At 32.5% G+C, this 23493-nt stretch overlaps 1 protein-coding gene across 2 annotated transcripts in view; it reads left to right on the top strand.

Annotated features, from left to right (window-relative positions):
• KNL1 (kinetochore scaffold 1) overlaps positions 1–23493 on the top strand; it is a 49297-nt gene that overhangs the window by 4224 nt on the left and 21580 nt on the right. For both annotated transcript variants that reach the window (XM_006176614.3, XM_032481487.1), the window contains exons 2-13: positions 1894–1947; positions 2988–3027; positions 4739–4798; positions 7871–7932; positions 9542–9594; positions 9840–9873; positions 11233–11270; positions 13408–13460; positions 14289–19367; positions 21078–21216; positions 21617–21684; positions 22118–22216. In XM_006176614.3, the coding sequence (XP_006176676.2) occupies positions 1913–1947; positions 2988–3027; positions 4739–4798; positions 7871–7932; positions 9542–9594; positions 9840–9873; positions 11233–11270; positions 13408–13460; positions 14289–19367; positions 21078–21216; positions 21617–21684; positions 22118–22216 (5760 nt within the window). In that variant the 5' untranslated portion in view covers positions 1894–1912. The remainder of the gene's footprint in view (positions 1–1893; positions 1948–2987; positions 3028–4738; positions 4799–7870; positions 7933–9541; positions 9595–9839; positions 9874–11232; positions 11271–13407; positions 13461–14288; positions 19368–21077; positions 21217–21616; positions 21685–22117; positions 22217–23493) is intronic.

Here is a 23493-nt window from a genome sequence, read left to right as displayed (position 1 = left end):
CCAGTGAGAAACCATTGAAGGGTTTTATGTAAGGGAATGTCTTAAATGTGATTTCTTTTTCAGCAGATAATTGCCTACTATGTGGAGAAAGGACTCTGGGGGGATAAGAGTGAAAGTAGACAGACCAGTGAAGTGGCAATTGCAATATATTCTGTTTGAGAGATGATGGTAGCTTGAATTATGGTGGTGGCATTGAAGATAGAAGTGAATGAATTTGGAATATATATTGGAACTAGAACCACTAGGCCTTGATGATAGATTGAATAGAAATAGAAATAGCTGTCAAGTTTGTTTGATCTCAGAGGAAAAGTTTTCAATTTCACCATTAAGTTGATGTTGGATTTTTAAACAGGTACTATTTGCTAGATTACGGAATTTACCTCCTATTCCTAGTGCTAAATTTTTCTTTTTTAAGATGTTAAAACACATCAAACTTTTTTTTTTATCTGTTGAGATGATCATATGATTTTTCCCTTTTAATCTATTAGTATGGTAAATTGTAAAATTGATTTTCTAATGTCAATTTTGCATTTCTGGCATGAAACCAACATGACCATGAAATATTACACTTTTTACAAATTTCTGGCTCCTTTTTGCTTTTTTTTTTTTAGGATTTTTATATTTATTTTAGTGAAAATGGCATGGAATTGTTCCTTTGTTGTACTGTATTTATCTGGGTATGTAGAGGTATATGTGTGTGTATGTAAGATGGAGGTGGTTGTAGGTAAGAGAGCTTTCTTTAAATACAAAATAATTAGCTTAACATAGAGAAAGTGGTTGCTTTTGGGAAGGAGGATAGTGTGTAATACCTAAAATTTTCAAACTAAAAGATACTATTTTAAGTAGATAGGAGTGTTATCTGAGAACGGGAGGTAATTGAAACCAGAAGAATTGATAAGCCAATTAAGAAAGTGATGGAGGACAAAAGGAGACGGTCAGAGATCAAGTCCCAGAAGATTCCCATCACTTTAATTCTATATTAATAGCTAATTAAGTAAATTGATACTAAAAAATAAGTAGACTTTAACTTCAGGTTTAGGTTCATTGTGAAGTATTGTTCTTTAATTTGGTTTCTGTTATATATGATGAAAGCATGTAAAATAAGAAATCTTTTAAGTACCTTTTTTGTTGCTTTGTTTTTTTACTTGTTGCTAAAAGTGTAAAAACATTGATTCTGACAGGTTAAGTATATGGTATTTAGTGTTGCAGTAGAAATGCTAATATTGTTGAGTCAGAATCTCTAGCTCTTTTGTTTTTTGAAATCTGCAATGGGATTTTTTTCTTACCCAGAAGTGAAGTTCTAAATTTAAAAGGCATAAAGTGAAAATAATAGTTATGGATAGGTAGCAGCTAAGACCAATTAAATAAACTTCAGGTTGTGCTGCTTATTGCACACTCTTTCCAAGACAAATACTCAATGAGTGGGATTGTAAGCATCATCAACTACATTATTTAAAAATGTTATTTTTATGCCTTAGTTTTTTTTTGCCAAGTAATTAAAATTGAATTTTCATAACATAAACATGCATTTATGCATAGCCACTGTATTTTGATAGCTGATTGACTGCATTTTGAGGTTGAATTATTATGTAATCCATAAACTCTTATAAATGAGGACAAATTTTTATTTGAACCATTAATGTCCATATCATCCCTATCAGAGTTAGTCACTGATTTCAACCTTGAATATGAGAATTTTCCAGGAGTGGTAATTATAACAGAATAGTCAAAATTTTTCATGTTTCATTGTCACATACTGAAGTTTTTCCTTTTTTATTTTGGCCTTCACACAGAATGTAATCCTGAAGTCACAACTTTGCTCTTAATCTCTTTAGAGATTGTAATTTCTTTCCCTTTTTTCTTGTATTTTCTCATATTGTATATTTGTTACAGAAAAAGTTTTTCTTCAGAAATGGATGGGGTGTCTTCAGATGCTAATGAAGAAAAGTAAGTTCATGAAATGCAGCTAAAAATGTTAAAACTATCAGAGAAGGATTCTTTTCCAAATAGTAAGACATGTTGATAACTTTTGAAATCTTTTTCCGTTCTGTTCTAGGGAAAAGAAGTAAATGTTACAAAGTCACAGCATTCCTTACCATATCTTTATATAAACTCATCTAGTGTAAAAACTTGAGAGGAACTTTAGAGACCATCTCCCATCCCTTCAATTTAAATTTCTTTTTCTTTGTTTAAGCAATGTTTTTAAATTTTTGAATTAGTTGCCAAAATGTCAAGATTGGATACAATTAGATTTTCAGCTTTTCTTAAAAATCAAGTGTGGCAACACTGTGGGCTCATATTCTTGTTTGGCAACAACTAACCTGAGTTGGGTATGTAGTGGCTGTGACAATCAGACCAGATAGGAAGGAACTCTCCTTTATAAAATCTCAACACCACCTGTTTTTCCTGTACCTGATAAATTACGTGTTTGCCTCCTGTAGGCATTTGAATATTCAAAACCTGCTCTAAAAATCACACAGTAGTAAAAATCACACACCAGAGCTAGAGTCTCTTGATTTTATGGTCCATTCATCTTATAATTGTACTTCTGTCAATATGGTAAATTAATGTTATACTGATTGTTTTTCAAGAGACAGTCTTGTGGTATACCATATGTATTTTAAAACACTGACTTCCTAAAGACTGAATTTAAGTCTTGTAGTATTAATTTTATTAAGTGAAAGTGATACCAAGTGTTAAGTGAAAGTAATAGCCAATTTCAAAGCATATAAGGGTAGATAAACAACAAGGTCCTACTGTGTAGCACAGAGAACTATATTCAATATCTTGTAATAACCTATAATGAAAAAGAATACATATATGTATAACTGAGTCACTATGCTGTATACTAGAAAGTAACACAACATTATAAATCAACTATACTTCAATAATAAATAAAATTTTTTAAGCATGTAAGGAATGTAATGATGGGTTTTAGAAATTCAGTTTTTTACCCTTGTGTATGTAAATTTCTTTTCCTTTTTCAGTGACAATATAGAGAGACCTGTTAGAAGACGACATTCCTCAGTAAGAAATACTTATTTAAGCTAATAATTATTACCTTTTGTTGAATGATGACTGTATACCATAGTAATTTTGACTGTGGCATCACCATCCCAACTCCACTGGCTTCTGTTGCTCTTTGGATAAAGACTCAAATATTTAACCTGATAACACAATTCTGTAAATATACTGAAGTTAATATTTTATGGATTTCATGGTAATTTAATAAATTGTGTGCTATGTAAATTATACTTCAGTAAAGCTGTTTAAAATATATTTAAACTGGTGTACAAAGCAAGACATAACATAATTCAACTCAGACTGATTTAAGCACAAAATTTATTGGGTTATGAAATTTAAAAAATCCAAAGATGGAGGCTGACATTAGGCACAACTTAACTGACCAGGGGTTCCAACAATATTAACTGTGGTTCTAGGTACTTTCACCGTAAGCATCTTTGTCACAAGCATGTTTGCCACATAACTGATTAGCGGTAGTGCAATTTTGCCATGAAAGTTAAATAACTAGTTTGATAATAATAAATGATAGTTTGGTTGGCAGTTTGGTTTTATTTCTTCATGCAATGCTCCCATTTTTATAATAAGTAAATCTGAAAGAGGCTAAGGGTCTCCAATGCAGAGTTGAACCCATATTTCCCATAGAATTTTGGAATATCTGTGAACAGACATGTGACTTTATGCCAAGAATAAACAACAGTGTAGAAGAGTTTCATAATGCAATACAAAACTCAGTAAAAAATATGCATCCTAGTATTTGGAAATTGATACCTCTCTTAATGAAGGAAGGAATTTTAGTGAAAAAGAAAGTGTGATGCCAAATGAAGAGAACGAATTAATAAACAACTGTATAGAATACTATGAACAAAAGACAGACAAGTGCTTAGGTATTAGGTACAGCCCACAAAATAAAATCAGTTATTTGTGAAGTATTGCCATGAATCTACAAACATTTTAAATATATTCAAAAATTTTATATTTTGCAATAAAGTCTTTAATTTTGTTATTCATTTTTCATGTTTTATTATGTCCTTTTTAATATCTCTCATATTTTTCTTTATCTTTTTTGGCAAAATTGCCTTACAATCAATTAGTTATGCAGCAAAAACGTTTATGGTAAAGATGTGGCAAAGATGTTTATGGTAAAAATACTGGACATGACCACCAGTATTAGGATTTCCTTTCATTTTTTATACTCTGATCACTTTCTTTGGGTAATCTTCATTATCAAACAGGCTCTCTTCGTGTAATTACTGTAGTACATCTAGCTCTCTCAATTTTCAGATTGATGACCTACATGAACAAGTGTCTATTTCCTCAAGATAAAAAAAACCCCAGAGTACTCAGGGCTGAATCATGTTGGCTCAATTATCTTGATATGGGTCAAATCCTCACTCTCAAACCAATCACTGTTGATGAAGGAATATCACGTGCAGATTGTTCTAGGCCGGGGCTACCTTTTGTACCCTAGAATTGGGGTAGAGCTCTACCCACACCACATGGGATGAGAGTAGGCAAAACAATTGGGGAAGGTGGTCAGGGACAAGGGAATAGATGCCAAGTTTTTAAACCAGCCACAAAGTATAGCACTTAATTTGAGGAGTTTTAGAGGTTTTTATAGGAATTTTAGGATCTCTACCTTTCTTCTTATGGTATAACTTGAAATGAAGTGACTATTAATAGATATGGCAGATTTTCTTCAATAATTCCCTTCCAGATTTTGAAACCCCCAAGGAGTCCTCTTCAAGACCTCAGAGGTGGGAATGAAACTGTTCAGGTAAATTTCTGATATATATGCTTTATAGATGACTATTTTCAGTGATATTTTGAATAGTTAGGAACTTTATTAGCTATATGAAGGGAGAACGTCATAAATGATTCTCAATTGCATATGGACAAGTAAGCATCCCATGGCCTTCAGGTTAAAATCCAAATAACTTAAATAAGCTGAGAGTCTTGATTTTTAACCCATATTTGCTTTTCCAGCCTCCTTTCTTGCCACTCTCACATATGTATCTCACCATTCAGGATTGCTTACCATTCCCCAAACTGTCAAGCCTGCAGGTATTTACATATGATGTTACCTCTGTCTAGATGGCTAGTCCCTCGTTCTTCATTTATCTGCCAACATCTTATTAAAATTTTTTTATACACACTGAAACGTAGAAAGAATTTTGCCATGAATGTTCATATGGTCATCACCCAGATTTTACAATTCATATTTTGTTATACTTGATTTATCATATATTTGTAGTCCTCTTTATTTAGTAATTCCTATTGATCTTCAAGACTCAGCTCTGGTATCACTTATCTCAGAAAATCATCCCTTAACATCTTCTATTGTAATTGTTTACTAATCTCCGTTCTAAATTGAGAACTCTCTGAGGTTGGAAACTTTCTCATGTGTTTTTTTAATGTATTATGTCCGGTATATGTAGTTCACTTTCAGTACATTTTATTGATTGATGAAATGCCTGTAGTTTTGGAGACCATATAATTCTGAGTGTTTACTTCAGCCTCTCTTGTCTTTCTGTTTCTCAAAAACATCAAGCTTTTCCTTGCTTCAGGGCCTCTGTACATGTTCTGCCTAGAATGCTTTCCCACTAACCAACTCTTCACCTGCCTGCTAACTAATCATGTCTCAACTTAAATGTACTTTTCAAAGAAATCTCTGATTCTCACGCTAAATTATTATTTTTATATAGTTTTTATTCATACCACTCATCATACGTTTGATTTTGTATGTGTGGATTTTTTGTTTTAATGTTTGTTTCGCCATTAATTCCTAGTAGAGTAGGGACCATATTTGTTTCCTTTACCACTCTTTTTTCATCACTCAGCGTGGGATTGGGGGGGGGGGGCGGTGAGTGTTTTGTTTTTGAGTTTTTTTATTTAATGAATGTTGAATGACAGATTCACAGACTAAAAGAGCTTTAAAACCAACAGGACCTCGACAGTAATCTTGAATCTAGTTCTTCATTGTATAGATGAGGAATATGAGATCCAGAGAGATTAAATGTTTTGTCGAAGCCTACACAGCTAGTTAGTGGCAGACTTCAAACTGGAATTCTAATCTCCTAACCTCTAACTCAGTGCTGTTTCCAATATACCACACAAATTTGAGGGATTTTTAGTAAGAAATATAATAGTATTTACTATGTCTATATTATTGTCATTATTAAGCTCAAGACCACATGTAATGTCTGCCAGAGTCTTAACATAGAGGATGAATATTCTTGATTCTTTGTTATAATAAAACTTAGACTCAGGTATTCAGACTTATCACAGTAAAATTTTCTGTGGATTTCATTTATTTCTCTGTCTTTTGCTTTTTGTGTTTGGTAACTATGTGAGTAAAAATGTTTGCTCTTGTTAAGGAAGATGAGAAAAAATAAAAATAGTATACTATAATGAAAGGATGCTCAGCATCACTAATCATTAGGGAAATTCAAATCAAAACCACAGTGAGCTATCAGCACATACCCATTAGGATGGCGATTATAAAAAAAAAAAAAAATCCAGAAAATAACAAGTGTTGGCTAGGATGTGGAGTAATTGGAACCCTTGTGCACTGCTGGTGGGAATTTAAAATGGTGTAGCTGCTGTAGAAAACAGTGGTTCCTCCAAAAATTGAAATAGAATTACCGTATGATCCAGCAAGTCCACTTCTGGGTGTATACCCAGAAGAAATGAAAGCAGGGTCTTGAAGAGATGTACACCAATGTTCATAGCAGCATTAATCACAGTTGTGAAAACGTGGAAGCGACCCATAGTCCTTTGACAGATGAATGGATACACAAAATGTAGTACTATGGCATTAAAAAGGAAGGAAATTCTGATACATACTGCAACATGGATGAACCTTGAAGACATTATGCCAAGTGAAATAAACCAGTCACAAAAAGACAAATATGATTTCTACTTACAAAGTACCTAGAGCAGTCAAATTCATAGAGAAAATAAAATTGTGGTTGTGGGGAGGTTAGTGAGGGAAGGGGGAGTTGTTTAATGGCTATAGAGTTTCACTTTTGCAAGATGAAAAGATTTCTGAAGATTGGTTGCACAACTATGTAGATGTGCTTAACTCTAAAGTGTACACTTAAAAATAGTTTAATTTTTAAGTATGTTATGCTAAGTCAAATAGCCACAGAAGGACAAATACTGCGTGATTCCATTTATATGAAGTGCCTAAAATAGTCAAACTCATAGCAGCAGAGAACAGAACAGCAGTTGCCAGGGCAGAGAGGAGGGGAAATGGGGAGTTGCTAATCAACTGGTTTAAAGTTTCAGTTATGCAAGATGACTGAATTCTAGAGATCAGCTGTACAACATTGTGCCTACAGTTAATATTGTATTGTACACTTAAAAATCTGTTAAGAGGGTAGATGAGTGGTTTAACCACAATAAACTTTAAATTTAAATTTAAGAAGTGGTTAATACAGTAAGTTTTATGTTAATTGTATTTTACCAAATTAAAAAAAATTTTTTAATCTTTAAAGTAATATAGTAAGTTTACCATAATAGGCAACATATCACTTGTTTTGTCCCCAGTCTTTCTTCTACGATAGCAAAATAACCATTCATTTAAAGGAGAGAGAAAAGATAAAGGACAGTAATCACCTTTTTTAAATATATGTTGTTTGTGTCAGTGTGCTTATTATCATTCATATTGAAAATCATATCCATGTTTGTTAAGTGCTTCTATATGGAATATTTTGGAGAATCAAATTGTCAAAATTAATAATATCACATTAATTCAGAATAAGACTTGGTCTTTATCTATAGTACTTTGGAGACCTAATTTACAGTGGTTTCATTAAAAATCGTACCATATATTCTCTGCCCTTAGGAATCCAATGCTTTGAGAAATAAGAAAAATTCTCGTCGAGTCAGCTTTGCAGATACTATAAAGTAAGTTGAAAAGAGAAGTAATTAAAATGTTACAGGTAATGCTTTTTTATGTGTCACACCAAATATGTTGGTACTAACATGATTTGGATAATTTGTTTTTCAATTAGATAAGCATTAGAAAATTGTTATTTAAAAGGCTGTTATTCAACATTATGCTTAAAAGAGAAACATTGAAAGCATCCCCTCTAAATTTTGAAGCGAAACAAATATGTCTTACTGCTGTTATTTAACATTGTATTGGAGGTGCTAACCAACAAAAATAAACTAGAGGAAAAAACAGAGTTATAAAAATTGGAAAGATGGGGATAAATCTATTATCTTTGCAGATTAATGATTGAATATTAAGAAAATCCAAGAATATCAATTGAAATACTTCTATAAACAATAAGTAGCAGGATATAAAATTAATATATGGAAATTAATATATTTTCTATATATAAATAAAAATCCAATTGAAGATAAATGTCCTTTTTTCCATTATATTTTATTTTGTTGCTGTAAATTTAATAATAAAAGCATATAAAGAAAGAATAAAACATTACTGAAACATACTAAATTAAGAATTGTACAAATGAAAACAAATTCCTGAATAAAAAGACAACATTGTAAAAGTGTCAGTCCTAAGTTATTAATTTAATATAATTCTTATATGTAGTGTTTTTATGACGATTTTCTTGATGCTCAGCAGTATATTTGTATTTCCTCATTTAATTGTTTAATCAAGAATTTTAAGATGCATATCTAGGTGGAAAAGGCAATTTTTGTCATTAATTTTTAGTTACACTGTAGTCAGCAAATGTTAATCTGTATTATTTTGATTTCTATTGAAATTTTCTGTGTGATCTTGTATATGATCAAGTTCTGATTCTGAAGTCAGATTTGGGTCTGCATTTTAGCTCTGCCACTTATCAGTTATATGACTTCATTTGTAGAATAATATAATTGTTATAATCATTAAAAATGCATGTAAAAATTATAGCATGGTGCTTGGCACAGTATGCATGCAAATATTCAGTGCCTTTTTATAATTGAAATAACATTCTACTTCTAATTAAAAAGAGCTTCCATATAATGAATGATGCTTAATATTAAAAGAATGAAATGAATTGGCCAGATTCTTCAAGGCAGATATCAAATGCTACTTCTCCAGAAGCTTACTGTTCTTAATCATCTCAATGAAAAGAGATCCCTTCCTCTGGAGTCCATGCAACCTTATCTGAAATGTTAATAACAAAAGCCAATTTATAATATAATCACTGTTGCCAATGCCTACTTAACAGTGAAAGCACCTTGAGGTCAAGGAATGTGTGTCAGACTCTAGTATATAGCCCCAGGTATATAGTGAGTGCTTAATAAATGTTGAATAAAAAGAATATTTTAGGTTATTGAGGGGGATAAAATAATGATTCTGTCAGAGTTCATTCAAAAACCATAACAGATTTTAATGTGGTAAACTAATTTTGACATTTGAAATATTAATTGTAGATGATGAAGCAAAGAGGAAGCTGAAATCAAAGTGTTATTTTACCTATCTCAGACTGTAATTTAACACCATAGGGTTCTAATTAAAACTTGCAGATTTTTAAAAAATCTTTATTTTCTTTTCTAGGGTATTCCAGACAGAATCTCATATGAAAATAGTGAGAAAGTCGGAAATTACAGGTAAATTTGTTACTGTAATCCCTGCTAAATTTGTTTTCTATATGATTTTTCTGTGGCTATCTAACCAGATAATTGATATAACTCAATGTCCATCTTATTGTTTAAAAAAAATAACTTGAGCCATGGGGGCAGGAAGTAAGTTGTGTAGTTAATAATTTTATTTTATTATTAATGTCTGTGTACAATTTTTCTAATGCTTTTATAAGTGTATTGTTGAAAAGCTTTAATCTTTTCTTTATTTATAGAAACAGAAGCAGGAGGAAATGTTCTGTTTATACAGTAAGTAAGAAAATTATGATGCAAATTATACTTTAAAAGTTATTTATTCCTTAAAAAAGTTGTTTATTCCTATTAAATGAAGTGATTTTTAAGTTAATGTTGTTTTTGTCTTTTATTTTGTCTCCCTTTTATGGAATACTTAGGCTTAACTCAGGAAACAAATTTTTGCATAATTTAATATACTGCCATAGTTGATAAGTATGTGCTTTGTATAGCTTATCCTTTTAAGAGTGATGAAACACTCTACTTTCATATATAAATCCTTAAATACATCAGCTCGTACAAAACAATAAATACCAAATCTTCAGATCGTTTTCATTAAATTAGTTTTTCTTATAATAATATTAATACAAAGATAGTTAAATAACAGTAGAGCTTGAACAAATGAAAAGATGCTTATCTTCATTCATCATAAGAGGAATACAAACTTAGACTACATTGAAATATAATATTTCATCTAATCAGTTAAGAATATAAATAAAATGTCACTCATTGCTAGTGCTATAAACTGTAGAAAGCAATCGGCAATATAATTCAAAATTTTAAATGCACATCCCCTGTAGCTCAGCAATTTCATGTCAGGAAATTTATCTTACCAATACATTTGTAAATGTTTAAAATGATGAATATATAAAATTATTCACTGCAGCATTTACTTTAATAGCAAAAGATGTAAAAGACCTAAAAGTCTATCAGGAGCTGGTTAAATAAATTACAGTTTTTACATCTAATTGACTAATGTTGAGCTGGAAAAATAAGACTCTATATACTGATACAGAGAAATCTCTAAGCCATGTTACTTAGGCTCCTTACCAATAACTGCTATTGATAATTTTGGATGTCCTTGCAGAAATTTTATATGTGTATTCAAATGCATGTTTATCTTTTGCTTTTAAAAAAATGAGATCTCTTAATGTCTTGTGTAACACTTTCCACATTGTTACATATAGATCTACCTAAGTCTGTTATAATCTATCATATGTCTGTACCAACATTTAGTCAGCTCCCTATTGATGGACATTTGAGTTGTTTCCTTTTACTTACCTTTTTTAAAGGCTAAATAATTTCCTAAAAATGAGTTGCTTTATAGGTCATCCTTAAAAAATATAAGGAGCATGTATTAAATATATTTTTATAGTATTCTTGAAATTAATAAACCATTAAGACCAATCTGGAAAATTCCTTTAATTGCCTTGTAATTTTTTCCACCAGTTTAGGTGAGTCGTTTTTTTAAAGATAACTTTGGAGTTTTCTGCCAGTCACGCTATGAAAACCTTTCACCTTTCCTACTCTTTCAACTATTGTGATTGTTGCTAATTGTCTGGGGTATAGATTTTGAAACTACTTTTTAATTTTTAGGAATGAGAATCCAGAAGATAACTGCTGTGAGATTACTGGTGAGTATGACCAGAATACTTTTCTCATTATATATTTTTCTCTTCATCTAGATTCCTTGGAAAGTAATATGTAAGAGAACCATGGGAAAAAATGTGGAGGGAGAATTGCTACATAAAATCTTTTAAAATTTCACAAATGTATTTCTCTCAAACCTATTTTCCTCTTGTTCTCTTGAACTCCCATTCACTCTGTCATTCACTCAAGTCAGGAATTGAGTCCTTTTTTAACTTTTACTTCTTTGCCCCCATTCATTTGGCCCTACTCACTTTCGATTGTCTCCTAAATATCTTGCAAATCTGTTACTTATTCTCTATCCATATTGCCGGTATTTGAATTCAGGTCCCCACTCTGCTTTCTTGGTCTATTGTGTTTAGTTTCTTATCCTTTGATCCATTCTACATGTTTGTAAATCTGATCATATTACCTCCCAGCTTAAAATTGTTCAGTGACACTTTATTGCTTACAGGATAAAGCCCACACTCCTTAGCATAAACTTAGAAAGCCTTTTATAATTTGGCTTGTCTTTTTCTCCAACCTTATCTTCTGGCCTTTATAGACATCCTATGCTGTAGCTCATGAATAACTATTTGCAGTTTTACATGTGGACTTTTTTCCTGCCCAAATTAGTTTGTAAATGCTATTTCCGCTACCTAGAGTGATCTTCCTAATCCAATTTGTCTTAACAGTCTTCTCGCCTTTAACTTAACTTTAGTGCTATTTGAAGTCCACAAACTGTTACAGTCCATGACAGAAAAAGAATTTGTGCTAGAATATAAATCAACTATGGCAATAGACTACTGTTTAGTTAGCTGACCTTTTTTTTTCTTAGCAAAGCTTTCTTGATGAAGGAAATATTGCATAATTTACATTGACTGCAAGCTTCTTATCTCATCATGAATTAATTGATAATAAGCAGTTCACAGACTGGCACCATACATTAAGTAGTACTGGCTTGAGTCGAGGCTTCTCTGTCAAAACCAAGGAGTTCAGTCACTAGTTCTGTGCTCTCACAACACTCCTTTTATTTTTCAGTCTATTGTAGAATTTATCATATTGTACTTTAGGTATTTATTTTTGGCTCTTTAATTAAACTAAGAACTCTTGAGTCCAGAAATTTTGTCCTGTTCTTTGTGCTTTAGTATATAGTTGAGTTTTGGGGCACAGTATTTGTTCAATAAATGATTGAAAGCTTGATGTATCATTCATCATTCAGTGGAGGTTGCCATAAACTCTATAAAATATTCTAAAGATTTGCCTTCAAACATATTTTAAAATGTATTTCTTGTTTTATTATAGCATCTTTTTTATTTCCAAAGTTGTTTGTTACCTAAACCTTTATATTTCATTTCTAAAATATCTTGCAAATCATTCCTTATTTCCATTCTTATTGTCTCTTGTCCTAACATAAACTTCCAATGTGTTGTATCTGAACTATTATAGTAGCTTCCTTATTGGTTTATCTTCTATTGAATCTACATTTTTCTCCTTCTCCTGAATTATTTTTATAAAATGCACATCTCATCATGGGAACATCTAGATTCCTTAACATAGGAAAAAAGATGCTTCAAAATCTTACCCTTGTATTTGAGTCTTATCAGTTGGTACTCTTTAATATGTAACTTCTACTGTCCAGGAAATAAAAATGGAGAAGTGAAGGAGAAAAAGAAGTGGTCCATACTTTCCACCTTTAAAATCTCTACCACATTTTAAAACTATTTGTCACACAGAGACTATAATAATCAGTGATCTCTCTGTCTCTAAAATTGGACAATTAAGAGCCATAAGGACGTAACTGACTATACCTCAATTTTTTAAAAAATTCTTGGTGAAATTTAATAAGTAAGTCCTTAGGAAGGAGTTAGTAACTGAAAAGCTTTAGTAAATACTTGTAATTGATGAAGCATCTAAGAAAAGGAAAATCAAGGGGCAGGGTATAGTTCAATGGTAGAGTGCGTGCCTAGCATGTATGAAGTCTTGGGTTCAATCTCAGTACCTCCTTTTCAATCAATCAGTCAGTCAATCAGTCAGTCTAATTACCTCCCTTCTCCCCCACCAAAAAAAAAAAAAGAAAAGGAAAATCAGGCTCTTGGTGATATATTTTTGTCCTTGACTATAGTTTTTCTTTTTACTCAATAGGAATGAACACATTGCTTTGTGCTCCCATTCAAACCCAGATGCAACAGAGAGAGGTATGAGTTCATGCAAGTCTTTCATATTTTAATCTTCCTTGATACTTAAAATGTTTAAAGCACACAAACATTTAATGGTAATGACATGATTTAGGGATTACTTATCAAAATAGACCAACATAAACTGCAAAAACTTCCTACCTTTCCAGTTAAATAAGAATAGTTAAATCATTGCTGGTTTAAATAGTAGAGAAATATATTAATTATATCTGGACTTCTCAAACGTTAGTGGGCATGTGAATCATTTCAAGATTTTTTTAAAATATAGATTCTTTTCCATTAGATCTGGGGTAGGTCCTGAGATTCTATACTTTTAACAATCTCCTAGGTGATATAGTGCACTGGTCCACAGACCATACTCTGAGTAGCAAAGAGTTAGACCATGTCCTTACAAATAAAACCACTGCCTTCGAGGAGAATCCAATTCCCAAGAATACAGAGTGTACTATAAATTAGCCATCATGCGCTTATTCCTTCCAAGTCTTTTTTACTTAGAATGAAAATAACCCTCTAATAAAATAATCTAGAATTTTCATTATAGTTACATTTGATATTGTCAGTCTTTTCATTTTTTAGTCATTCTAGTGGGTGTATAATTAACCTTGAACTTTTAATTTGTTCAAAAACACTAAAAATATTCAGAGACTTTAGAAAAAATTTTAGTAACAAATTACACGCTACACACCACACCATTGATTGAAACAAACCAATATATTATGAAACCATTTATGATTGTTTATATAATACTCTTTAAATAGTACATATTGTAAAATACCTTTTTAGAAGTTTGCATTTGATCTGACCTCTTATATTTTGCTTTCATTGTAGATTTCAATTGCAGAACACAACCATGAAAGGAAACATTCAAATGAACAGACAGTCATCTTTTCAGATGAAAATCAGATGGACCTGACGGCAAGTCACACCGTGATGATTACCAGAGGCCCTTTAGATTGTACCAAAAGTGTAAAGTCCACCAAGATAGATACCACATCATTTCTGGCTAAGTTAAAGCTCCATACTGAGGATTCAAGAATGAAAAAAGAATTAAATTTTTCCATGGATCAAAACACGTCTTCAGAAAAGAAAATAAATTTCAATGACTTTGTGAAAAGATTGAAAACAGGAAAATCAAATGCTTCTTCTCCTTTCACAGGACCTGATAAAGAAAATTCTGAGATACCTATTCATTCCAAAGAATCAAATAGGACCTCTTCTATACATCAAATTCATGTATCTGTTAATGTAGATGAAAGTAGCAGTAATATGACTAGAATCTTTAGAGAACAAGATGATGGGATGAATTTTACCCAGTGTCATACAGCCAATATTCAGACTTTGGTTCCCACATCTAGTGAGGCCAGCTTAAGGAAATTTAAAGGTGATGATACTACAATTTATGGTGATGACTTTATGGACTTAACAAGTAACCATACTACACAGATGTTACCTTCAGCAGATAATCTGTCTGAAATAGAAAATCAAACTCAGAATGTCATGATGGATGTTTCAACAGGTTATGGAACTAAAGCTCTGGGACAGAAGGCAATCTTTAAGGATAAACTGAATGATGCTTTTCAAGACCCTTCCTTAAACCCTAAATGTGAAATACATGCTACCAGAAATCATATTGCAGGGACAGAAACTCACACAGTCACACAGGCATCTAACCAAGATATCAGAACATTGGCCAGGATCCCAGAATTTATTTGTTCCAGTCCAGCTATTCAAGAATGTAAAACATTTTTCTATTCTAGTTGTAACGATGCCATGGAACTGACCAAGTGTTTCTCAAGTATGAGAGAGGAGAAAAATTTGCTAAAGCATGACACTGATTATTCTAAAATGTATCCCAATCCAGATGCCATCTCTCTTTTCAGAGAGAAAACTATTTATTCAGGAGAGGATAGCATGGACATTACCAAGAGTCATTCAGTTGCAATAGATAATCAGATTTTTAAACAAGATCAGGCAAATGTACAGATAGCAGCTGCACCAGTATCTGAAAAAGAAATGATGCTCCAAAAGCACGTAATCGTGTCAGAGGTTGAGGAAATGAACATAAATTATAGCTCAGTTCCACATGCGTCTAAGGAAAGATTACAGCAGAGCCTGGAAAATCCTTTATTTCTTTCATTGACTGACAAAAAGACTGAAATCTTCACAGATGAAGATATGGATTTGACTAAAAGTCACACAGCTAACTTAGGAAGTCAGTCTCCTCTTGCATCTTACAGTCTAGCACCTGAGAATATTACTAAATCTCACTCTCACAGCAAAAGCCCTTCAGATGAATGGAAAGAAATCACCAAAGGTCATATTGAACTGTCCCAACAACCAAACATAATATCTAAGAACATCCCAACTGACACCTTGGACAAAGAAAAAGATCAAATTTTGAAGATTTCTTCCCATCTTGATAAAGATTCTCCTCAGTCACCTGATATTAACAAGGACATAGCAACAAGCCATGGTATAGTATACTCTGGTGGAGATCTTGATAAACAACTACCACTGAGAAACAGGAGAAATACAGTTTCTTGTGAACAATCTTTGTTTCCTGCTACAAAGCCATTATTTTCATTAGAAGAACAATATGCCATGAAAAGTCATATTGCTGTTAACAATCAAACGGTGAAATCTGTACCAGGCCAGAATTCTAAACTACTTGAGCCACTAAGGAAAAGTTCAGGCAATCCCAGGCCTGACTGTTCTCCTGACAAGGTAATTGTTTGTTCCGAGGAGGAGCAAAATATGGATCTAACCAAGAGTCACACTGTTGTCATTGGATTTGGTACTTCTGAAGTAGTAGAACTGGGCAAGACTAATTTAGAAAACGGTAACAGCCAGCTAACAACAGTAAACAGACAAACAGCCATAAAAGCTGAAAAATGTAATGAAAGTCCTATAGAAAAAACTGGAGTATTTACTTCTAATGATATTATGGATGTGTTGGAGGACAAAAGTGTACAGAAAACTAGTATTCTAAGTGAAAAGCAAGATGTTAAAATTTGTGGAAGGAAAAGTGTTGGCAGACTAAAAATTGATAAGACTATTGTATTTTCAGAGGGAGATGAGAATGATATGGATATCACCAAGAGTTATACAGTGGAAATAAATCATAGACCTTTATTAGATGAACATGATTCCCATTCAATGCCTTTGGCAAGAAGTTCTAAAACTCTTTTGTATACATGTGGGCAGGATGACATGGAGGTCACCAGAAGTCACACAACTGCCATAGAATGTAAAACTGTCTCACCAGATAAAAGAACCACTAGGCCTGTGGACAAAACTATAATGTTTACAGATAATCATGAGGAACTAGAAATGACAAAGTCCCACACTGTTTTCATTGACTACCAAGCAAAGGAGAGAACTCTGCTTCTAGACAAACCTAACTTTGAACTATTCAAAAGAAAAAGCTCAGAAAAATCAAAAGTGACACCGACTCCTGCTGAGGAGAGTGTTTTCTTTCCAGAGAATAGTGAAAAAGTCAGCCAGCTAACACCACCTGGGGAATGGTCTAATAATGATCCTTTGGAGAAAGCTGTAGCATTTGTAACTGGTGATAATGTGGAAGTGTCTAAATCAACCATTTGTAAAAATGATAAAAATGTACAAAAGCCTGGGTTTCTGAATGAAACTCTATCAGGCAAAAGTCACAGAAGGAAAAGCCTTAGACTGAAAAATGGCGAGACCATTGCATTTTCAAAGAATGATAAAAATGATACGGATATCATCCAGAGTTGTACAGTGGAAATAAATAATAAAAGTCCCCTGGAAGATAGAGAGGACTGCCATTTAGTGCCTTTAGAAGGAACTTCTAAAACTATTTTGTATACATGTGGGCAGGATGAAATGGAGCTCACCAGAAGTTATACAACTTCCTTAGAATGTAAAACTGTCTCACCAGATAAAAGAACCACTAGGCCTATGGATAAAACTGTAATGTTTGTAGATAATCACAGTGATCTGGAAGTTACTAAGTCCCACACTGTTTTCATTGATTGTCAAACCACAGAGAAAATACTTCAAGAGTGCCCTAAATTTGGAATAACAAAAGGAAAAACCTTGGGTGTTTCTTTTCCTAAGGATGGTAGCTCTGTTCAAGAAATCACTGAAAAACAAGCACTGGCTGTAGAAAACGAAATTGCTCTTCACACTGAGCAAAAGCATTGTGTGATACCCTTTGTTCCTACTAACGTGTTGTCTAGAGGTCAAGATGAGACAGAAATCAAATTCCATAGCACTGCTGTGGATGAAGAGGTCATGAAAGTTGTAGACCAGGCCTGTACATTGGAAAAAGCCAAAATGGAAAGCTGTCACTTAAATAGTACAGATGGAAGAAATGTGGACTTTACAAACACTCCTGCAGCTGCTAGTTGTGGATCCAGTGATAATTATTCCTGTTTACCTAATGTTGCTTCCTTTTTTGATAATTTGGAGGGGAATGTCATGTCCTCATGTGATAAAGATGTAAAAGCCAGTCATTGCCCAGTGCAAAATGATCTTACTTATGCAAAAGATTTAGCCCGTAAATATTACTTGAAATCTGAGGGACTGCCTCTCTCTGCTCCTTGTTCTTTGTTAGAGAATGAAAAAGTTGTTCAATCCAATACCCAAGGACAGTTAGACAGTGTCACAACAGTGTCCAAAGATCAAGATCTGATTAAGGAACCCCAAAACCTATTAGCTAATGAAACTTTAATATGTGGTGAAGATGTGGGGGAAATGACTAAACTTAACTCAAAACAAGTATCTTTTAAGCTTCCAAAGAATCAGATGGAGGCCTTTGTTGATAATGTGGAACATAGTTTAAAGAAGACCTTTGTTGGTAATGTTTGTGTTGCTTCTCAGCATCATCTGTCAACTCGGCTACCATCATTACCTCAACAAGGGCAGAATATTGTCAATAAAGATGAAGCAGTATTGTCTAAAGATGGAAATAAGAATTTAAATATTAGAGGAAATTCTTCTGTACCCACATGTGAAAACGAGTCTGAAATGCTCAATGAGAAACAGTTTACCATAGCCTGTAAAAAAGAACTGAAGAAAAATATTGAAACAGCTAAATGTAACACAACTATAGATTTCCACAGTAATTCAGACTTGACTAAGCAGCTTATTCAAACTCGTATCAATCCTAGAGAAGTATCAGATTCTATAATTTCATCCAATGCTGCACCTTTTAGTAGTGTCAAACCAAATCTGAATAGTTTGAATGAGAAAACTGAAGAATTTTTAGATTTCCAACCTGTTCATATACCACCTCCAAAACAATTACATGACTTAGTAAATAAGGCACACAGTGATACAAGTATAATGCAAGCCACAGAAATAGATAATATTAACATAGTGTCTAGCAATGTTAAAGATGATAGAGATGAAGAAAATAAAGTTTCTCACAGTGGAGCTGAAACCAACTCTGTACCGTTAATGACAGTTGTAAAAGATAAAGCAAGGAGATGTTCTTTGGGAATATTTTTGCCCAGATTGCCAAATAAGAGAAATTGTAGTGTCACTGGTACTCATGACCTGAAACAGAGTCCAGCAGACACAACTGATTTAAGTCGCTTAGAAACTCAGGCAGTCTCCAGTAAGGATTCAGGCATTGGATTTGTTGTAGCTAAACTGAACTTAAGTCCATCACAGTATATAAATGAAGAAAATCTTCCTATATATCCTGGTGAGATTAATTCCTCAGACTCAATTAGCATAGATACTGAGGAAAAGGCTTTGACTGAACCATGCCAAAAAGAGATTTCACCATCTGAAAATAAAATGGAAGAAACCTGCAATAACCAAAAAAGAACCTGGGTACAAGAAGATGATGATGATACTCAGAATGAGAAAAAAATCAGAAAAAGCGAGATTAGGTTTAGTGGTGCTGCCCAAGATCAGGAGGTAAGAAGCTCTGTCTTGAACTAAGAAATGCTCTTGATGTTTTAAAAAGTTGAGTATTCTTGAATTTTAGTTTTAATCTTGGGTAAGCAGGAATTGATTATTTCCAACTATAGGCCTGGAGAAATATTCCTATGCAGAGTCTTAAGAAATTCATTGGCAGGTAGACTTAAACACAATTTGAAGTGACAAATGGTCACAAAAAAAATGAAGTGGAAAGTAGTACAAAAATTAATGTTGAAATTGTGTAGTTAATTCTAAATATTCTGTCACTTCTAGTGATTTGTCATTGTGGCTTTGCATATGAGAATCTCTAGGGTATATGTAACTGGAAAAATCACCTTCAGTGTTAAAATATTGGAGGGTATGGGGGAAGGTATAGCTCAGAAGTAGAGTGCATGACTAGCAATCATGAAGTTCTGGGTTCAGTCCCCAGTACCTCCATTTTAAAAAAAACCTAATTATCTCCCCCATCCCCCCAAAAAAGTTTACGGTGTATGTCAATTATATCAATAAAACTAGAAGGGGAAAAATAATTATTAAAAAATTCTGGAGGGTAGAAAGCTTTTTTATTATGCAAACTGCATAAATAAAAGCTTAACTGAATTTTCTTGGCCAATGAGAAAATATAGAAGCTGAGTCCATTTCTTTTGAGAATGGAAGAATGCCTAGATCAAGCCCAGTATCTCAAAGAGAGTGAGATTTTGTGTTTATTAAAAAAAAAAAAAGTAATAGATTTTAAAAGTTGAGGGAACACTGATTTGAATAACTTGGAGATGATACAACTTGTCACTCAAGCTGATTTTTACAGGTGGAGAAATAAAGATTAGAAAGTGTTTTAAGGGTCATAGAAAACAAAGTTTAAACTCTGTTAAGAAATATGTAAGTAAGCTTAGAAAATGATTTTGGTGGTTCTGTAAGGCAAGGTTCTGAGGAAATGGTTCATCTATGAAGCTTTGAGAAAGTAACAGTAATATAAAATGTGTAACTGAATAGGTTCTATGAAAACTAGTATTATTTTGTTTAATAAACATTTATTGAGTATCTTTTGTGTCCTGCATACTGCTTAGGTCCTGGGAATGCATCCGTGAGAATTTACAGGCAAAAATCTTCTCATGGAGCTTACATTCTGCCATGGAGACAAAGAATATATTATCGTTAAAAACATAAATAAGTTGGTAGATGAAAATGGCATTTAAAGCTGTAAAGTCAAATGGTTAAAATGGTAAAAATAGAACCATATGATCTATTTGACTTCAGCTAAAGGAAATTAGCTAGTCACCTGAGAAAGGAAGTACTAAAGCCTGGAAATAAGTTTCTTCTCTGTACTCTAGACAAGGCTACCATATACAGCCAATATTCTGTTCTGGTTTTCTGCCCGTGGTAGTCCTGACCCCTATGGCTTGTAGTTGAATAATTGGATACATCAACATTTGGTAGCTCATAGGATCTGGTGATAACCTAGATGCCTCTGAGAAACAATTTGCCTGTACGGTATAATGTATAAAGTTATTTCCATATATTTTTAAATACAACTACTTTGAACTCTAAGCCTAGTTACTTATTCTAATTGTTTACTAAGGTGTTTTGTATGATTATAGATAAATTTTATGTTAGAAGTAGTATTTCTGTTAGCATTTAACAAACATTTAATCTTTATAAGTATAGCATCATGATTTTACCTGTATGATGTTCCTTTTTTGATCATTTCAGATTTTTGATCACCATGATGAAGGGGATATAGATAAAAATGCTGACAGTGTATTGATAAAAAGCCTAAGCAGGACCCCATCTAGTTGCAGCAGTTCTCTGGATTCGATCAAGGCTGATGGGACCTCTCTGGACTGTAGCAGTAAGACCTTCCTGAAGACTAAATAACAGAAGTCATCTGCTTCCTTAACCAATAATAAGTGTATTTAATTCAGGAGATATTTGAAATTTGTATAAGCTTTTTGGGAGTTATAAATAGTTGATAAGTAAAATATTTAGTTTATTTTTATTCTTAGTTATTTTGATAAATTGAGAAATGTTATACTGCAAGAAAGATTTTCTTAAGAGGCTTATAATTAGTAGAGAAACATGGAATGGAGGCTTAAAACTGTAATACACTTTGCCCTGCGAATGACTGACTTCCCAGAAAGATCCCAGCAGATAGCTTCAGGAGCATGAACCACACATAAATCTGAACAACTGAAATTAAGTTTACAATTTAATTTTGGATTGTTCATTACCTGAATTTGCTTTACTTCTAGCGCACCCTAATAGTCAAATGGAATCACAGTTTCTCGGAGACACCATTTGTGAAGAGAGCTTGAAGGAGGTATATTAAAGTATTTCTCATTTCTAACGTAACTAATTTCCTTGTTTTGTCTTTTCTTGTTTTTGTCTTTTTTTCTTTTTTATTTATTATATTTTGTTTTTTCTTGTTTAATTTTTAAAAAATCATTAAATATTTCAAATATATAGAAAACTAACTTATTTTTTGTTAAGCCCCAACATGACAATTTATTATATGGAGTAGAAATCATGATTGGAAGACCTGTTTTATTATTTTTTTCCCAATTCTACTGTTACTGAGTAACCTTAAGAAATACTGTTAGATAAAATCTGCTCATGTATAGCCTATAAATATCTGGATAATATTTCCGCAATTAAATCCGAAGTACTTTAAGCTACTTAGAAACAAATGAGGTGGTTATAGTCAAGATGAGTTCACCTTGAATGATCATGCAAACATTTTTTTCTTTCCTCAGAAACTCAAAGATGGAAGAATAACAATAAAGGAGTTCTTTATACTTCTTCAGGTTCACATTCTGATACAGAAACCCCGACAGAGCAATCTCCCGGCTAAAGTAAGTTCAGTTTCTTGACAAAATAGTTACCTCAGTTAAAATATATTGTACTTGTTTACTAAACTGCATCAAAACCAGTATTTATTAAAAAACAAAGGATCAAAGGAAGCAAATTTTCCTACAGAAAGTTTTCCCATAGAAGGTACATTTGGGTTTAAAAAGGTAGAAACATTTTTTTCTCATTTCTTGCCATCTATTTTGTCTTTTATACTTTTTCCTGAACATGTACTTCTTCCTATTATTATGAAAACTAGAGTATAGCAGAAGTTTTTAATAAACATTTTTCAAAATCAAAAATATATACGATCATAGCTTAAGTAATACAATCAACAAACTCAGTTTTAAAAATTAATAGAAAAACTTTTATCACTTACAAAATTAAATAATATTTTTCAACTTAAGTCTGTCAAAAAATTTTTTTTATTAGTTATGCTGTTGGCCGTGAAGAAAATGTTAACAAATGGAAAAAAATGGAGATTTCATGGACATCATAATCTGATCTTAGTTCAATAAAATTAGAACTAATAAAAGGACTAAAACATCTAAGCTTCTTGGAAATTAAGAAACACATTTCTAGATAACTCTTATATCAAAAAGAAAATCAAAACTATTTAGAAAGCATGTAAAGTAGAACATTTAATAGCAAATCTATGGGATATACAGCAAAAAATAATATTTAGCAGGAAATTCAAAACTTTAGATAACTGTTATGGAAGAGAACCTAAAAATAAAGTGCTTTTTAATACTCACTTTAAGAAGTTGGAAAATGAACAATAAAATAACATTCATACAAAAGGCAGGAAGACAGAATTAAAGCAGGTAGTTGGTAAAGTTAATGATACAGAAAACAAAAATTAGTAGGAAAGATAACAAGTCCAAAACCTGGTACTTTGGAAAGACAATAAAATAAGAAAACTGTTAGTCTAATTAAGAAAAAGGAGAAAGCTAAAATACAGATGAGTGAGAAAGAAGACATGTCCACAGATTAAAAGAATTTTTTAAAATTCATCAACTATGATGACAAATTTTAAGACCTAGATGATTTTTTAGAAAAATATAAATTACCAGAATTAACCCAAGATCTGGAAAACTCTCATTAACTACCACTGAAATTTTTATTTTACAATTTACCATTAAAATTGTCACCAAGACCTGATGAGTTCTAACTTTCAAAGAGTAGAGCCACACATACATGAACATTTGGTTTATGACAAAGATGCCCCTGCAGAACAGTGGTCTTTTCTATTAGTGGTGTTGCACCAGTTGGATATCCACAG

This window comes from Camelus ferus, chromosome 6 (genome assembly GCF_009834535.1).
Source record: "Camelus ferus isolate YT-003-E chromosome 6, BCGSAC_Cfer_1.0, whole genome shotgun sequence".
In the NCBI taxonomy this organism is placed as follows: Eukaryota; Metazoa; Chordata; class Mammalia; order Artiodactyla; family Camelidae; genus Camelus; species Camelus ferus.
The sequence above is the reverse complement of the archived record's forward strand: the minus strand, read 5'-3'. Positions and strand labels throughout refer to the sequence as shown.